Source organism: Haematobia irritans, chromosome 2 (assembly GCF_050003625.1).
Source record: "Haematobia irritans isolate KBUSLIRL chromosome 2, ASM5000362v1, whole genome shotgun sequence".
Taxonomy (NCBI): domain Eukaryota; kingdom Metazoa; phylum Arthropoda; class Insecta; order Diptera; family Muscidae; genus Haematobia; species Haematobia irritans.
In genome coordinates this window covers 38,220,657-38,239,586 of record NC_134398.1, presented here as the reverse complement: position 1 = coordinate 38,239,586, position 18,930 = coordinate 38,220,657, and the positions used below count along the sequence as shown (strand labels likewise).

The 18,930-nt window shown below is 31.9% G+C and overlaps 2 protein-coding genes across 4 annotated transcripts in view; both read right to left on the bottom strand.

Annotated features, from left to right (window-relative positions):
- The window catches only part of lmgB (lemming B), a 93,589-nt gene extending 83,302 nt beyond the window's left edge, over positions 1-10,287 (bottom strand). For both annotated transcript variants that reach the window (XM_075293773.1, XM_075293772.1), the window contains exons 1-4: positions 10,066-10,287; positions 9,931-10,004; positions 8,480-9,857; positions 4,115-4,691 (exon numbers count right to left, since the gene is read on the bottom strand). In XM_075293773.1, coding sequence (XP_075149888.1) covers positions 8,689-9,834 — 1,146 coding nt within the window. In that variant the 5' untranslated portion in view covers positions 9,835-9,857; positions 9,931-10,004; positions 10,066-10,287 and the 3' untranslated portion in view covers positions 4,115-4,691; positions 8,480-8,688. The remainder of the gene's footprint in view (positions 1-4,114; positions 4,692-8,479; positions 9,858-9,930; positions 10,005-10,065) is intronic.
- A 150-nt stretch (positions 10,288-10,437) lies between these two features.
- On the bottom strand, positions 10,438-11,123 carry lmgA (anaphase promoting complex subunit lemming A). 2 transcript variants are annotated; one of them, XM_075293777.1, is made up of 2 exons: positions 10,986-11,123; positions 10,438-10,929 (listed from the first exon to the last, which is right to left on the bottom strand). In XM_075293777.1, the coding sequence occupies exon 2, from the start codon at positions 10,846-10,848 to the stop codon at positions 10,591-10,593; it is 258 nt and encodes an 85-aa protein (XP_075149892.1). In that variant the 5' UTR covers positions 10,849-10,929; positions 10,986-11,123; the 3' UTR covers positions 10,438-10,590. The 2 variants fall into 2 exon arrangements, with proteins under 2 accessions (XP_075149892.1, XP_075149893.1); XM_075293778.1 differs by having other exon boundaries at positions 10,989-11,116.
- Positions 11,124-18,930: the final 7,807 nt, after the last annotated feature.

The window sequence follows — 18,930 nt, the reverse complement described above, 5'->3', positions numbered from 1 at the left end:
GATGAGCGCATTCTGTCGGCGGATTCACGCCCCAAAATCTTGGCTCACTTTGTATCAAAAATGGGACAAATATATTCTGTCGATTTGGATATACCAATGGACGAAAGTGATCTATAGAAGAAAATCACAAGTTTTCTGGTAGGTGCATCGAATCTCGATTTATCACAACAACAAGCAATAGAAGAAATACGTCAAGAAATGAATAGCAGCATTTTTAAAATGGACATTGAATTGCTGGCTCAGGCTTTTTGCTTGCCGGAGCAGAGAAGAGGTGAATGCAAGGAAAACCATGGATGAGCATAACAGGGCACTCAATGAATGAATTTTAAAAAGGCACACAATGGAAATGCTCTTGGGTTTTTGGAGACGAACAGAGTCTCAAAGTGTTAGAAGACTTTGAATGACGTCACTATGAAGATTTCAAAGTCGATGGTGTCTCGGGCCTTAGACCCGGAGTGAATAAAATAGATTTGGACGATGTGGAAACAGTCACAAAGATAGGCTATGGTGGGGGTAAGATAGTTTTTAAAAACGCAGGTGCGGCGAACAAATTCGTGGACGATGAGCGCATTCTGTCGGCGGATTAACGCCCCAAAATCTTGGCTCACTTTGTAACAAAAATGGGACAAATATATTCTGTGGATTTGGATATACCAATGGACGAAAGTGATCTATAGAAGAAAATCACAAGTTTTCTGGTAGGTGCATCGAATCTCGATTTATCACAACAACAAGCAATAGAAGAAATACGTCAAGAAATGAATAGCAGCCTTTTTAAAATGGACATTGAATTGCTGGCTCAGGCTTTTTGCTTGCCGCAGCAGAGAAGAGGTGAATGCAAGGAAAACCATGGATGAGCATAACAGGGCACTCAATGAATGAATTTTAAAAAGGCACACAATGGAAATGCTCTTGGGTTTTTGGAGACGAACAGAGTCTCAAAGTATTAGAAGACTTTGAATGACGTCACTATGAAGATTTCAAAGTCGATGGTGTCTCGGGCCTTAGACCCTGAGTTTCGTGAATGTTTCAATAATATCCGACAAGATATTAATAAATTTCTCATTGAAGTGGACATTAGTAATATCGCTAGTAGTGGGGGACAGCCTACTGATAGGTCAGTCATCAATACATAATTTGTTTTCTTATTGTCATCATGAAAATTCTACAATTAAACATACAAAGCTTGAACAACAACAACGATGTTCTTGAGCTATACTCCTATCGCAGCTACACTTATATAGATATAGCGCTTTTAACAGAAACAACAAATTCTACTCTCGCAAGAAATTCTACTGCACTACCATCTAGGACGACCGCTCAATTTGACTCCAGTTTCGACTACCCGTCTGACGTCAACATCTAAGCGGTCACCACACAGACCACTGAAGAGAACGGCATCAGTTTTCGTTTTGGAAATTTCGAGAATGGCGTTCAAGCACGGTCCCAGAACCTAGTAATTCACCAAGATTTTTTTCGAGGCGCGGGCTTCGTTCATTTAAAAAAAAAAAAAGGATCAAATTATCACCAAGGAGGATCTTTATGACATGAAAAGGATCATAAATTCAGACATATTGAATGATTCTGATTATGAGCCCGGCAAACCCGACATAATTAATATCCCGAAGGATTCAGGACATATATATCGACGATATTGAAGAGGTGATGAAGTTCAGCCCCAGCGAAAAATCCACCACCGTTATATCCAGTGGAAAATGATGAAACCATAGATTAATTTCAAAATGGTCAGACGATTCCATAATCATGGCTGAAATCTTTGCCTGACCGACCAGTGGTGCAGTCAGTGCAAATCATACCACCACCTCCATTTTCCCCACGTGAGAATTTATTATTAAGAATTATATCGGGTATGATCAACTATACCCTGAAGTGCAGCCTGTGAGCGGGTCTGTGCTTTTTATTGTATGTGCCAACAATAAACAAAATAGGAATGGTGTGTATGTGCGTGTAGCATACTCTTATAGTTGAGAAAACGAAATAACTTCATCTACACAGAAATGAAAATTATAAAACGAATGGATTTGGAATACCGATTAAATTCGAATACTTCAAAACATTGTTTGGTGCTTGCTTTACTGGGTTCTATTTGTTTTGGTTCACAATGTGGAAGGTTTATATTTCACTCGTTTGAGAAATGGACAATGAAGTTACTACTCGAATTGTGTGGCGTGTGTTTGAAGTATTCGCTTGTGTATTCGTTGCAGAGGTTGTGGTACGTAGCGACATGGCCAAAATTGCCATTTTGACTGATAGTCTCAGTAGTATTGAAGTTTTGGAGAAAAAACACACACGACATTTTCAGGCTTTTAAACAAATTGACATTTTACATAATCACTTTTAAACGAATTTAACACGAGACAAACAGGAAAAATGGAAAAATTGGTTAAAATTCTTTTGTGTTGTTTTGGAATATATGTATTTTCCAAAATTTCTTTTATTACGGATATTATTTTTGGTAAGTATTGTATTTGTCAACGATCTTCCAACAGAACGATATGAAACTTTAGAGTCGTACATTACAAATCGACATTTCAGAGTAAAAATAGAAGATTCTTCTACACCAGAGATATTCCAAATAACTAGGAGGCAACTATTGCTACATTTGCCGACGATACGGCAGTGCTTGCCACTGCATATACTTAAAACAGAAGCCACTTCAAAGCTTAGTAATGCTATATCCAACATTTAATGCTGGATTGATAAATAAAATTATCTTACAACTTTAAACAAGCGTCTGAGTTGGGATTCTTGTTTATGTGGCATTTTTAAAAAGATAACAAATTCTTTGTATCCTACGTCTATTGAAAGTACCCGTTTGGGAAAAAAGACTGCTACCTCGATAAATTTAATCGAAAATAATCAAATCAATTTGTAGTATAAAGAATATTTTTGCAAAATATTTAAAAAGTTGACAAAGATGCTCGTTTCGGAAAGTGTTTATTAATTTATCCCAAATTTGCTATTTAAAGGCCTACTTATTTGTCATAATTTTACCATTTCAAAGAATTTTTGAGGAATATAACAATTTTTTTCGGAAAATTCTCACGCCAGTTATTGCGAACGGTTTAAATAGAAGACATAGAATTATTGATAGCTAAGCATACGCAGGGACTCAATTGATTAAAAGTTCACAATTTAAAAGTATTTTTTTGAGAAATGCATATTTTTTGAAAATCTTCTACGTTTAAAAACGTGACAATAAGTAGAATTATGGAAAATTATACACGTATAGGTACGCGTTTATTTATTTGTCATAAGTTCGCCATTTAAAAGCATTTACCAATTATTATTATTATTATTTTTTTTTTTTGAGAAATATACATTTTTTTCTAAAAATATTTACGCCATTTATTTAAAAATGGATTAAATAGATGAATTAATTAAAAAAAAACGTGGAAATATATATTATTATTGAAATTCATGTACGAGTAGCCATACACTTCAATAATAAAATTCTGGAAGATGTAAAATTATCTTGAAGGAGAGTGAAGATTATTTTATTAGAAAACTAATGAATGAATTAGAAGTGGAGGGAATAAATCAGGTAGCGAGAGGTAGCGGGGTTTAAAAACGTCCCCAAGGCTTTAGAGAAAACAAGTTTCTAATTTAACGACATTATCACCCATTACAAAGAGCAATGTGGGTATTTCAAAACACAACTACATTGTGAGCTACAAACTTCAAAATGACAAAAAAATAGAGGTATTTCAAAAATCTATAAGAGAAATACGAATACAATTTTTTGCTATTCGAAAAACTTTCCCTTAGCCTGTGATAGAACGCCAATAAAGACAGGGAGATGGGATATATGAATACGGGTTTCTTTTTTCAATTTAAATTTTAAGAATTTCAGACAGAAGCTCAAATGATTTGCCTCTATATGATGACAGTAAGCAAATAATGCAATTCATCGAAATATTAAATATTATAATCTAAACAATTTGTTTTTACTTCAAATACAATATAGTAATGTGATGGTATATCGCTGTGTGTAGTGTATATCTGTAGGTCTATGGTATTATATTGCATATATGGAAAATATTGGGTTATTTATATACAAAAAATAATTATCATATTAATAAGCCCAACTTACATGCATTCTAATCTGCATTGCTGCCACTCTCCATGTATTCCATATTTTAACATACATTTAATCCATTCAATTGTATGGTAGAGTAGAAGTTATCAGTTGTTCAAATTGATTAACGGTGATATTTTGAGTTGAATTTAGTAGATTTAAGTTAGCCTTTTCTTGATTGATAATTTCGAAGATTAATGTAGAACAAAATAAAAAACTAAATAAAAATATCTAAAATACTAGGTAGATTTTGTTTGGAGATTATTTCACATTGGCATGTCCTTGTTTTTCTCTGTGTACATATGTTGGAACAAATTGACGAATCTTTGAGATTTGTATTGTTTTGCGTTGTATGGTATGTTTGACAAGATTAACTAGATTTGATGATTCAGCGTTGAGTTTAAAACTGCATAGTTTCATAGGTTATTTACAAAATAGGTTTGTTCATTTCTCACCCGTTATGGGCTAATGAAAGAAATGTTTACAATGTTGTAATTTTTGTTTTAGACTATGTAGTTCAGTCTGCTGCTAATACGATAGCAATCACTACGACGACGTTTTTCATATTCTAAGTCAGATTAGTATGTTAATCCTGGAAAAAAGAAAAACGTATGCATAAGATTAGATTGTGTTGGATATTTTGTATAGGTAGACAATAAGGGTATTGGAATTATTTTCTAAAATTTAACAAATTATACAAATTTCAATTGGTTGAAACTCATATTTTAAGAAGCAAAAGGGCGAAATTTTCCATATGCCAAATTTTGTCGAATTTCGAAACCATTCCGAACATCATTACAATAGGTTTAGAAAACAAGTGAGGAAAGTCTAAAGTCGGGCGGGGCCGACTATATTATACCCTGCACCACTTTGTAGATCTAAATTTTCGATACCATATCATATCCGTCAAATTTGTTGGGTGCTATATATAAAGGTTTGTCGCAAATACATACATTTAAATATCACTCGATTTGGACAGAATTTGATAGACTTTTACAAAATCTATAGACTCAAAATTTAAGTTGGCTAATGCACTAGGGTGGAACACAATTTTAGTAAAAAAAATATGGGAAACATTTAAATCTGAAGCAATTTTAAGGAAACTTCGCAAAAGTTTATTTATGATTTATCGCTCGATATTTATGTATTAGAAGTTTAGGAAAATTAGACTCATTTTTACAACTTTTCGACTAAGCAGTGGCGATTTAACAAGGAAAATGTTGGTATTTTGACCATTTTTGTCGAAATCAGAAAACATATATATGGGAGCTATATCTAAATTTGAACCGATTTCAACCAAATTTAACACGCATAGCAACAATACTAATTCTACTGCCTGTGCAAAATTTCAACTAAATCGGAGCAAAAAAATTGGCCTCTGTGGTCATATGAATGTAAATCGGGCGAAAGCTATATATGGGATATATATCTAAATCTGAACCGATTTCAACCAAATTTGGCACGCATAGCTACAATGCTAATTCTACTCCCTGTGCAAAATTTCAACTAAATCGGAGCAAAAAATTGGCCTCTGTGGTCATATGAGTGCAAATCGGCCGAAAGCTATATATGGGAGCTATATTTAAATCTGAACCGATTTCAACCCAATTTGGCACGCATAGCTACAATGCTAATTCTACTCCCTGTGCAATTAAATCGGAGTAAAAGATTGGCCACTGTGGTCATATGAGTGTAAATCGGGCGAACGATATAATGGCAGCTATATCTAAATCTGAACCGATGACAACCAAATTTGGCACGCATAGCTACAATGCTAATTCTACTCCCTGTGCAAAATTTCAACTAAATCGGAGTTAAAAATTGGCCTCTGTGGTCATATGAGAGTAAATTGGGCGAAAGCTATATATGGGAGATATATCCAAATCTGAACCGATTTCAACCAAATTTGGCACGCATAGTTACAATGCTAATTCTACTCTCTATGCAAAATTTCAACTAAATCGGAGCCAAAAAATTGGCCTCTGTGGGCAAATGAGTGTAAATCGGGCGAAAGCTATATATGGGAGCTAAATCTGAACCGATTTGGCTGATATTTTGCAAGTTTTTCGAGACTCATAAAATATTCGGATGTACGGAATTTGAGGCAGATCGGTTGATATACACCACGCCACGCCAATTATGACCAGATCGGTGAAAATATATATGGCAGCTATATCTAAATCCGAACCGATTTTTTCCAAAATCAATAGGGATCGTCTTTGAGCCGAAACAGGACCCTATACCAAATTTTAGGACAATCGGACTAAAACTGCGAGCTGTACTTTGCACACAAAAATACATCAACAGACAGGCAAACGGACATCGCTAAATCGACTCAGAATTTAATTCTAAGCCGATCCGTATACTAAAAGGTTGGTCTATGATTACTCCTTCTTGGCGTTACATACAAATGCACAAACTTATTATACCCTGTACCACAGTAGTGGTGAAGGGTATAATAATAACATTAACCTAAATTATAAAATTCATGATACATTTACTAAAGGTACTTGTACCATTACAAAAATGAACCATGTACATCGTTATACTCATTTCGACTAGAGATGCTTCATAAATCCAAAAAGAATGTAAATGCTTGTTTTACTAGAAATTAATAATACGGGGCAACTAATTCATTGCATATGCGACATCTGGGTACACATCAGTTGTGAGCACCTGCTTATTGTACCCCCGCCAATATTTCGAAGTTCGACTTCATCTCTCTTATTACCACAGACTCCTAAGCGGCACTACAACCACCAAAATTTGGAGAAAATTTTAACACAAAACTACCAAACAAAAGAATATTACTTTGCAAAATTTTATTTCCCTAGGAAAATTTGTCAAAATGTTATTTCTATAGGACTAAAATTTTGTCAAAATTCGTTTTGTTTTGTTATTGTTGGTTTTGTTCTTTAATCATTGCTGTTGTTTTTTTTTGATTTCAGCTTAAAACCATGCATTGACTAAACTACAAGTGTAGCTTAACCAACAGAGGAAAAGAATGTTTGTCAAATTTATTTGGGCAAAGCCCTATAGACTGCAAGATGGTTGGATGGACGCACGTTTCGGAATTACCACATTGCTCATCAGCATCCTCTACTTGCAGCAAAACTATCAACCAAGTATCAGAATAAATTCAGGCAGTTAATTAAACCCAACAATGAACCACACTTGAACCTTCCGAAAAAAGGTTTTACATGATAGCCGGCTTATGCCGTAATAAATTCGTACAAACATATCTCTTTTCCGTTGCCACCGTCAAATCATCGATTTGAGTGCAGTTGGCTGGGTTTATTTCGAGCGTGCTTACTCTTCTTTCATTCGTTTTGTTTTGTTATTGTTGGTTAAGCTACACTTGTAGTTTAGTCAATGCATGGTTTTAAGCTGAAATCAAAAAAAACAACAACAATGATTTTGTCAAAATTTTATTCCTATAGAAAATTTTCTCAAAATTTTTATTGCTATAGAACATTTTTAAAAATTTTATTTCTATACATCATTTTGCCAAAACTATATTTCTTTAGAAAATTTCGTCATATACATTTTATTTCTACAGAAAATATTGTCAAAATTTTATTTCTATAGAAAATTTTCAGAAATCTTTATTTCTATAGCAAATTTTCTCAAATTTTTTTTTTTCTATAGAAAATTCTGTCAAAATTTTATTACTATAGAAAATTATGACAAAATTTTATTTCTATAGAAAATTTTCTCCAAATTTTATTTCTATATATTTTTTCAAAATTTTACTTCTATAGAAAATTTTGTTATTTCTATAGAAAATATTTTCAGAATTTTATTTCTATAGAAATTTTTTTCAAAACTTTATTTCTATAGAAATTTTTTTTAAATGAAATGTTAATTTTATATTTTGTCAAAATTTTATTTCTATAGAAAATTTTTCAAAATTTTATTTCCATAGAAAATTTGCTAAATATTTATTTCTACAGAAAATCTTGTCCAAATTTGGTTTTTTTTCTATAGAAAATTGAAGTACCCATTAGTTGGTGAGAAATATTTTGCAAATTTTACCAAAACATCAAGAATTCTACCAATCTATCAAACAGTAAAAAATCTACCATTTTGATAGAATTCTACCGACTGTGGCAACCGTGAATGTATATGTACATTTGCTTCAATTTTTTTCCAAGTTAGCTGCATCAAATTTCAAGAAGACCGATAAAAAATTGCAATAATTTTTTTTGTAGATGGACGGACACCTAGAGGTATATCTACCCGGGAGGGAATTCTGAATCGACATGCCCAAATATCTTATATACTTAAAATTATTTTCGCACAATTAAAATTTGAATTGCCAACACTTTGAGTAAAGATGGCAACATCTATCATTTAAATTCTATACCAAATACAACTTACATGTTTTAATTTTTGAATCAGCGTAATTGTCATCATTTGTTGATGATGTATAAATTGACTTTGAATATTTTAGATGGTTGATTTCTTTTTGTAATGATGAATGCCTTCATTAGATCTTCCATGTATTTGTTTTCCAGTTAGCTCTTTATTTTCCCTATGTTCTTAGACTAGACTGGCAACTCCAAGGCCTAGTCTAAGAAGGGATTTTGTCATACATGCCGTGAAGCCATAGACGAAGATTGACTCGATAGATTCCCTTGACCCCCGGTAGAGGGTGAAGGAGATGATGATTTACTACTGGCTGCGGTCGAATGATGATGATGACTTGCACTGCCACCACCACCACCGCCATGCGAGGAATTTGATGTAATTGAAGTTGAAGATTTTGGACGATTTGGCGGAGGTGGCGGTGGGGCTCTACGCATTCTCTGTTGTAATATTCGTGGTAGTTGTGGATGAGATTTTTGCGGTAGTGGGGCTTGAGGAGGCATCATACCTCCACCGACGGCATTAGCACTAGCAAATCCCATACCAACACTATTGTGATGTTGATGTTTACTTATCGATGAGTTATTGGAAGAGGAACCAGATGTATTCGAAGTGGTAGTTGAGGAAGCATGCGATGTGGTTGAACCACGTTTCGGCATTAAACTTTGCACATTCGTTGTGGGAGTTTGTGGTACTTGCTTAGCGGGTACCGCATGTTGTCCCGAATATGACTCTTCGTCTGGTTCTGATGTCAAAGAGTTTGTTTCCGATGGCGTTGGCGAGGGAGAGGGAGGCGATAATGCCTCCTGCTCCTGGATATAAGCACGAAAGCCTTGTATGGACTCATTTAGTGCCCACAGTTGGGACAATAGTGATAAATCCAATTGTCTTAAGCCATACATTTCTCGTCTTAGTATGGCCAATTGTGTATCTAGTTTAGTAGTGGTACTTGACCCCGATGTACTATCACTATCGGTGCGTGCATGATGATTGTGCGAGTTATTATTACTACTATGACTCGAGTGATTATTGTTTGTAGGAGTATGCATATTATAGTGTGAGGATAGATGACCACCGGCACTATGCGTTGATGAGGCTCGACTGTGTATACTTTCACGATCACTCAACGACTCCTGGGTTGATGATAAACTACCATGACGATAGGAATTACTGCTACCTCCTGCTCCACCAACACTTCTCTGGCGATGCGATGAAGCGGCTGATGTGGATGCCCCCAAATATAAATCGGGATCCAGAAAGTGAGCATGATTTAAGGGAGAGGATGAGTTTGTTTGACCGATGGCAGCACTTAGGCTTTTAGGCAATGGCGGTAAGCCGGGCAGTGTAAGTTTGTGGTCTTCTTCCATTTTGCGTTCTTTTATAAGTATACCTAAAAATATAACAAGGATAGAATAGTGTACATTACAAACAAGTTTTATACAAAAATTTAAAAATCTACTTACAATTATATTCTTTTCTTTAAATTATTTAATGCACCAGCAAATGTTCTTCTTCTTCTTGACCAATAACGGCAATGCTATATTTTAGGGAGAGGATTAGTTTTCTATTGTTTATATTAAGGCACCCCTGTTACTTACCTATACGCATACAAACATGCCCTATTCACGCTCTCTTTCTGTGACTCTCACTTGCATAAAACAATAGAATGAAGTGCTCTCCAGAGATGGTTTTCTTTGATTTGACAAGCTTTACTCTTCTTAGATTCTCCTGTTCCTGTGGTGGGGTACAAGTTACGAATCTACATTGGAGTGGAATAGCACCAGTTTACTAAAATCAATATGTAGCAGTATGTTAGAGCACCAACGAAGAAGCGGCAGATGGTTTTTATGTACAATTTACTTTGTCGTTTAGTTTTCCTCCCTTAACAAATTTATTCCTTATTGTGTTCCCCACACGCACATACACTGCATGCACCAATGCGTACGATAAAGAGAAGATATATAGGCAAATAACTTTCAGAGTAATTCTTCTTTTTTTGATTTAAAATTTTCTTATTTTTATATAATTTCGAGATGTTTCTTCTTCCGCTAAGTTGTTGTTTTTTTTCGTATGATTTTGATTTTTTTCTGACCAAAGGAAACCGGCATGCGACCATTCACCTTTTAATGAATGTTAAACTTCCAAGCTTGTCGGCACATGGGGCATTGTTTGTTCATGGGTTGTAGGTTTAGCCATTTGACAATGCAGTGCATGTGAAAGCAATGAGAACATACTCCCCAAACTAATGGACAATCATCGCCTGGAAGAGCGCATTCAGGACATGTACTCTCAAAGGACATACGACAAATACCGCAATTTTCATCGTTTGCTATCCAACGCCATGATGCAACACCCATCCATGATTTGATTGTTACTTTCATTTTGGGTTCATTTAGAAGTTAAAATACTTTAATGTGTGTTAATGGGCAGAGCTTTAGGTTGTAAAATATTTCAGATATAATCTGCAACGAATAGAAGAAGTATAAAAATTGTTTTGATCGCTAAATAATTTTCTTACCACGTTTTTGTGTATGCACCTTAGTAGATATCCTGAATTCGCTATTTTTTTCCTTACGCTGTGGGGCCAATAAATGAATCGCTTTATATTGTGGAACCTTTGCCTCTAAAATAGGTCGCCATATATGTATGACTCTGTTTTAGGGAGCGTCTTTCGTTTAATCTGTATTTGAGCAACCCTGAGCCACGCGGCAATTATTACATCAATGGGAACCTAAATTAAAGCGACCAAGAGACTACTCACAATAAAAATGAAGGCTACAAAAAGGTTTGAATTCGTGTCAATTTCAAGCATATACGTTGTTTGCGTACCTTGCCAATATTAGACATGTTTTCTTTTAGTAATGGAAGCAATATTTGTTAATTTAAACCACAATCATTGTCTTTATTCCTTGTTTTCAGCGAGTGAATAGTGAATCCCATATTCAAAATTAATTCAAATGACCTTGCAAATTGCTTGCCTTCAACAAATTTTCCAATAGGTTGAAGCATTAAAATGAAATTTAGTTTGAAAAGTTGTTGCTAATATGTTGAGAAATTGTTGCTAACGTTTTGAATTCTACTGTTGAGGGTAATGTCTGTGGAGAACGCGATTTTCTCAACAATTTCTCAAATTGAATTTTAAAGTAATTCTTTGAAAAAAAGGCAAACCCTCCTGATCCTGAGTCAATACTAGAGAGACTAAAAGAATGTAACCCAGATCTTCCAACCGCCGATTGGAAGGTTGGTCGTTTGGATGAGGTGGATGGACCAAGACGATATGCGGTATTTATATTAGACATAGAGTCGCTGCCACGTCTAGCCCAGACCCAAGGACGTGTAAGTTATGGCTTTCATGATATCCATATGAAGGTATACAAAAGCGATCAACCAAAGGATTCCGAAACGGGCAAGCCTCCGGTAGAGTCAGCAGAGAAAAAATCTCCTAGCGAAGCCGAAGGAGACATAAAATCTGCAGACTATGGCGAAAATCTTATGCGGGAAGTTTCTACATGCTCAAACCTCACCTCACCTCAAGCTGAACCGCGGATTGTTGCGAGAGTCACCGAGATCTGTGAAGAGGAAGCCCTTGATGACTCAATTGAAGCGGCTGATGTGACGGTGGTTGAAAATTTGGATGGTTCTACGGTTCCTCGAGATAAATCTTCACCATTGTAGGTTAGGTTAGGTTATGTGGCAGCCCGATGTATCAGGCTCACTTAGACTATTCAGTCCATTGTGATACCACAGTGGTGAACTTCTCTCTTATCACTGAGTGCTGCCCGATTCCATGTTAAGCTCAATGACAAGGGACCTCCTTTTTATAGCCGAGTCCGAACGGCGTTCCACATTGCAGTGAAACCACCATTGTAAGGCCGCTTGTGCTGCCTTAAAAGTTCTCCTGATGAAAGGAGACAAAGATATAGTTCTTATTCAAGAACCATATATACATAAGAACAAGATCTGTGAATTAAGCACTCCGGGTTTCAAACTTTTGCATAATACCGGTAACGATATAAATCGAGCATGTATAATTGCTAAAAACAAACTAAACTTGTTTCTGCTTCCTTCATTGAGCAATGCAGACACAGTCGTAGCCAGTCTAGAGATATCCACATGCAAATATTGGGTATCTTCCCAATAAACACAAACGTTTGAAAAAAGCTAAATTTCAACAATTTTTCAAACATTTTTTCAAAGGATTAGGGTAATATTCAAGTTGAGAAATTGTTGAGAAAATCGCGTTCTCAACAAAAAACAGACATTACCCTCAACAGTGAAATTCAACACATTAGCAATAATATCTCAAGTGTTATCCTCAGATTGAAATGCATCGCTACTCAATAATTTGTCAAACAATTTTCGATGCGAGTCAAATTCAAAATTAACATCGTTGCAAATACTTTTCAACCTAAATTTGTATGAATGATATCCCCACTTCAAATTGAAAGTCAAAGGCAAAATTCTATGAATTTTTTTATAATTTATTCATTTTCATCAAAATAAAATATATAATAACACACTACACTACATAATACACTACAATACCAATTGATAAATAATAATCTTATTAAACATATCAACAAATAAGAACAAAAAAAAAAACAACAAACAACAAAACTTTAAATATCTTAAACATTATTAGTAAACACTTTTGCATTGATAATTCGATTTCCTTCCTTTTGGTGTCATAAAACAGCATTAAAATTTATTAACATGCGGGCAATTTGAAATTAGGAACGTACTGGACCGCGTGTTAGAATTGATTTCCAGCAGAAGGAATTCACAAAATATCCATTTTAAACTGATAATAGTATATGAATTAAACTGACGATGTGATGCACATTTTCATCCAGAAGTTGTTGATTTCAACAATTTGTTGTTTTTAAAAATTTTAATTGGTTGCACTTGTAATGTTTCTGGAAACTTTTTCTTGTCGATAAACCACTCATTTTTCATTGGTCAGCTTCTTAATGTTTGCAAGAATGTAGCATCCAAAGATTTTAGTTTTCTGCAAAGAAAATTAAATCAATCTCTAAAGTGTTGATTTAATTTTTCATATTGACGTACCAATTATTATAAACTATTTGAAGCAGTTCCAGTTAATTGTCCACCATTTTTTCATTGGTCAGCTTTTTAATGTTTTCAAGAACGTAGAATCCATAATTTTAGTTTTCTGCAAAGAGATATACATTTAGTGACTTCCTTAAAGTTTTATTTCATTTTTTATTTTCACTTACCTATTTTTATAAATTATTTGGTTATTTGTCTAAAATTTTCCATTTTTTCATTATTTCTTGCAATTGACCACGAACTTCGTTGCACAAATAAGTATAGAAACCCACATGGCTTTTTCGTTGCATTTTAGGGTAGTGTTTTGTCAAAGTTTTCTCATATTATCTCAACACCTTTTCGAAGATTTCGTCAACATTTTGGCAAATTGGAAGTAATTCGCAAACAATCTGAATATGTATTGAAGATGAACTATTTTAAGTCAAGTTGAATTTATGTTGAAAATTATATTTAACCTCAAACTGAAAAGTTGTTGCAATCGAAAAACGCTTATCCTGTGTTTATTGGGTACTCCCTGTGCAAAATTTCAACCAAATTGGGCCAAAACTCTGGCTTTTAGGACCATATTAGTCCATATCGGGCGAAAGATATATATGGAAGCTATATCTAAATCTGAATCGATTTCAATCAAATTTGGCACACATGACTATACTACCAATTTTACTCCTTGTGCAAAATTTCAAGCTAATCGGGATAAAACTCTGGCTTCTGGGTCCATATAAGTGCATATCGGGCGAAAGATATATATGGGAGCTATATCTAAATCTGAATCGATTTCAAATTTTGCACACTTGACTATACGATTAACCCCCATTTTCATGAAGCTCCGTTAGTGCTACGTTAAGTAACGAACTTTTAAACCGTGATATCTACATACCTGTCATCTTGCGTATATATTCCATATGCCAGTTAGAAACTTAACTGCTAAAAATTTTTCCGTTAAAGTTAACCGGAGAAAAGATATTTCCATTTTTCTTTCTGTTAACTGCCAGTTAAAGGCTAACGGAGCTACATGAAAATGGCCGTAAGTGTTATGTTTGTACAAAATTTCAAGCAAATCGGTATAAAACTCTGGCTGCTGGGTCCATATTAGTCCATATCGGGCGAAAGACATATATGGGAGCTATATCTAAATCTGAACCGATTTCTTCCAAAATCATTAGGGTTCTATTCTGACCCAAATTAGGAACATGTGCCAAATTTGAAGGCGATTGGACTTAAATTGCGACCTAGACTTTGATCACAAAAATGCGTTCACAGACAGACGGACAGACGGACATGGTTATATCGACTCAGGGACCCACCCTGAGCATTACTGCCAAAAACACCATGTGTCTATCTCGTCTCCTTCTGGGTGTTAGAAACATATGCACTAACTTATAATACCCTGTTCCACAGTGTGGCGCAGGGTATAAAAATAATTGTAAATATAAATAAATAAATAAAGAACTAAATTTAAATACCACAGAGCTTTTTGTCGTATGGCTACGGCCTCAGATGATTGAACTTAAACTGTTACATGTTCACTGTCCATAAATAACATTTTACTTTAGGGGGTGATCATTATCTTCTGAGTGTGATTATGTCCATAGTATTCAGTTCAAAAGGAAGACAAACCAATGTTAATTTTATTTTTGGTACATGCTATTTTTCTCTAAATTATGTAGTAAATGTTAAAAAATTGCATATAAAAATCCAACAACAACTTCAGCCATCAGCTCAATTACACGGATGAATAAAATTACTTCCGGGATATTGAACAAGAACGGCAATACCTTTGATATACTGATGCGTTCAATACACGTTCCCACAGCAATAATTCGGAAATCTTCTTACAATAATAATACAAAATTAATACAAAAGAATAACCCATGAAGCAACCGGTCCTGCAAGTAATAAACCTTTCAAATAAAGTTGTCTCTATAATGCATGGCATAGGCGATTGAGAAGAAAACCACAGCAAGTTCATGATGATCTACATGATGATAAGTCAAGTGAATGCCTGTCAATTTAGTAGGCAATGTCGTATTTGAAAGCCTGATTAAGCCCAAAGTTTTGTGTAAAATTAAACACTTGTGTGTAGAATGTAAACTTTCTAACAAAAACGAATTTTTATTCGAACGAATGGCGAAATAACTCCATGACACGACAATGTGGGATCTTGTATAATCTGATTTAATTGGATATTTATATACAAAAAAAAAAAATAGGTATGGTAGGAGGTAACAAATTAACACATTCCTCTATCATTGCGTAGCTACACAATTTTTTTAATATATATAAATGACTAAAAAATCAGACTTCAACATAACTAAAAGAGAAGTTCCACACTTTTTCCCAAAAAAAAATGGGAGTTATTCTAAAGGCATTAGTAAAATGGTACAAATTGTTCATAAAATGGTACAAAAATTCTGACTAGACAAAATAATAAAGGAGCTTTAGTTGTTAAACTAAGAAAACAAGGCCTCCCCAGAGGCCTTCTCACGCATATGTCCTCTATTCAAATAAAGTAGCATATGGAGAAACCAGTGTTGCCAGGGAAAATTTTCGGTTTACCCTACAAGGACAAAAAAATTTCCCTACGTTCCCCTACATTCCCTAAAAATTTTCCTTATAACATATTTCGTCAAAGTAGCATATGGAGAAACCAGTGTTGCCAGGGAAAATTTTCGGTTTACCCTACAAGGACAAAAAAATTTCCCTACGTTCCCCTACATTCCCTAAACATTTTCCTTATAACATTTTTCGTCAAATTTAAACAAAATTAAAAAAAAACAAATATCGTTCTATGTACTTTATTATCTTAAAACATATGAAAATACAACGTATATTAAATAGGTAACAAAAATTTTGTTTTACCACCATGGTTGCCACAGTTGGTATAAAAATAGTAGATTTTGTTCTGTTTGGTAGATTGGTATAATTCTTGATATTTTGATAGATAAAATTTCTATAAAAATTTGGAAAAAGTTTCTATAGAAATAAAGTTTTGAGAAAAATTTTTATGGAAACAAAATTTTCTATAGAAATAAAATTTTGACAAAATTTTCTATAGAAATAAAATTTTGACAAAATTTTCTATAGAAATAAAATTTTGACCAATTTTTCTGTAGAAATAAAATTTTGAGAAAATTTTCAATAGAAATAAAATTTTGACAAAATTTTCAATAGAAATAAAATTTTGATAAAATTTTCTATAGAAACAATATTTTGACAAAATTTTCTATAGAAATAATATTTTGACAAAATTTTCTATAGAAATAAAAGTTTGACCAATTTTTTTGTAGAAATAAAATTTTGAGAAAAATTTTTATAGAAACAAATTTTTGACAAAAATTTCAATAGAAATAAAACTTTGACAAAATTTTCTATAGAAATAAAATTTTGACAAAATTTTCTATAGAAATAAAATGTTGACAAAATTTTTTATAGAAACATATTTTTGAAAAAAAAATGTTCAATAGAAATAAAATTTTGACAAAATTTTCTATAGAAATAAAATTTTGACAAAATTTTCTATATAAACATATTTTTGAAAGAAATGTTCAATAGAAATAAAATTTTGACAAAATTTTCTATAGAAATAAAATTTTGAAAAAATTTTCTATAGAAATAAAAGTTTGAAAAAATTTTCTATAGAAATAAAATTTTGACAAAATTTTCTATAGAAATAAAATATTGACAAATTTTTTATAGAAACATATTTTTTACAAAAATGTTCAATAGAAATAAAATTTTGACAAAATTTTCTATAGAAATAAAATGTTGACAAAATTTTTATAGAAATATATATTTGAAAAAATTGTTCAATAGGAATAAAATTTTGACCAATTTTTCTGTAGAAATAAAATTTTGACAATTTTTGACCAATTTTTCTGTAGAAATAAAATTTTGAGAAAATTTTTTATAGAAACAAATTTTTGACAAAATTTTCTATAGAAATAAAATTTTCAATAGATATAAAATTTTGACAAAATTTTCCATAGAAATAATATTTTGACAAAATTTTCTATAGAAATAAAAGTTTGACCAATTTTTCTGTAGAAATAAAATTTTGAGAAAATTTTTTATAGAAACAAATTTTTGACAAAATTTTCTATAGAAATAAAATTTTGACAAAATTTTCTATAGAAATAAAATGTTGACGAAATTTTTTATAGAAACATATTTTTGAAAAAAATAAATGTTCAATAGAAATAAAATTTTGACAAAATTTTCTATAGAAATAAAATTTTGACAAAATTTTCTATAGAAACAAATTTTTGACAAAATTTTCTATAGAAATAAAATTTTGACAAAATTTTCTATAGGAATAAAATTTTGACAAAATTTTCTATAGAAATAAAATTTTGACAAAATTTTTTATAGAAACATACTTTTTAAAAAAATGTTCAATAGAAATAAAATTTTGACAAATTTTTCTATGGAAATAAAATTTTGATAAAATTTTCTATAGAACTAAAACCAATGACCAATTTTTCTGTAGAAATAAAATTTTGAGAAAATTTTTTATAGAAACAAATTTTTGACAAAATTTTCTATAGAAGTAAAATTTTGACAAAATTTTCAATAGAAATAAAATTTTGACAAAATTTTCCATAGAAATAATATTTTGACAAAATTTTCTATAGAAATAAAAGTTTGACAAAATTTTCTATAGAAATAAAATGTTGACAAAATTTTTTATAGAAACATATTTTTGAAAAAAAAAATGTTCAATAGAAATAAAATTTTGACAAAATTTTCTATAGAAATAAAATTTGGACAAAATTTTCTATAGAAATAAAATTTTGACAAAATTTTCTATAGAAACATATTTTTGAAAAAAAAATGTTCAATAGAAATAAAATTTTGACAAAATTTTCTATGGAAATAAAAGTTTGACAAAATTTTCTATAGAAATAAAATTTTGACAAAATTTTCTATAGAAATAAAATGTTGACAAAATTTTTTATAGAAACATATTTTTAAAAAAAAAATGTTCAATAGAAATAAAATTTTGACAAAATTTTCTATAGAAATAAAATGTTGACAAAATTTTTTATTGAAATATATTTTTGAAAAAATTGTTCAATAGAAATAAAATTTTGACAAATTTTTCTATAGAAATAAAATTTTGACAAAATTTTGTATAGAAATAAAATTTTGACAAAATTTTCTATAGAAATAAAATTTTGACAAAATTTTCTATAGAATCAAATTTTTGACAAAATTTTCAATAGAAATAAAATTTTGACAAAATTGTTCAATAGAAATAATATTTTGACAAAATTTTCTATAGAAATAAAATTTTGACCAATTTTTCTGTAGAAATAAAATTTTGACAAAATGTTCTATAGAAATAAAATTTTGACAAAATTTTCTATAGAAATAAAATTTTGATGAAATTTTCT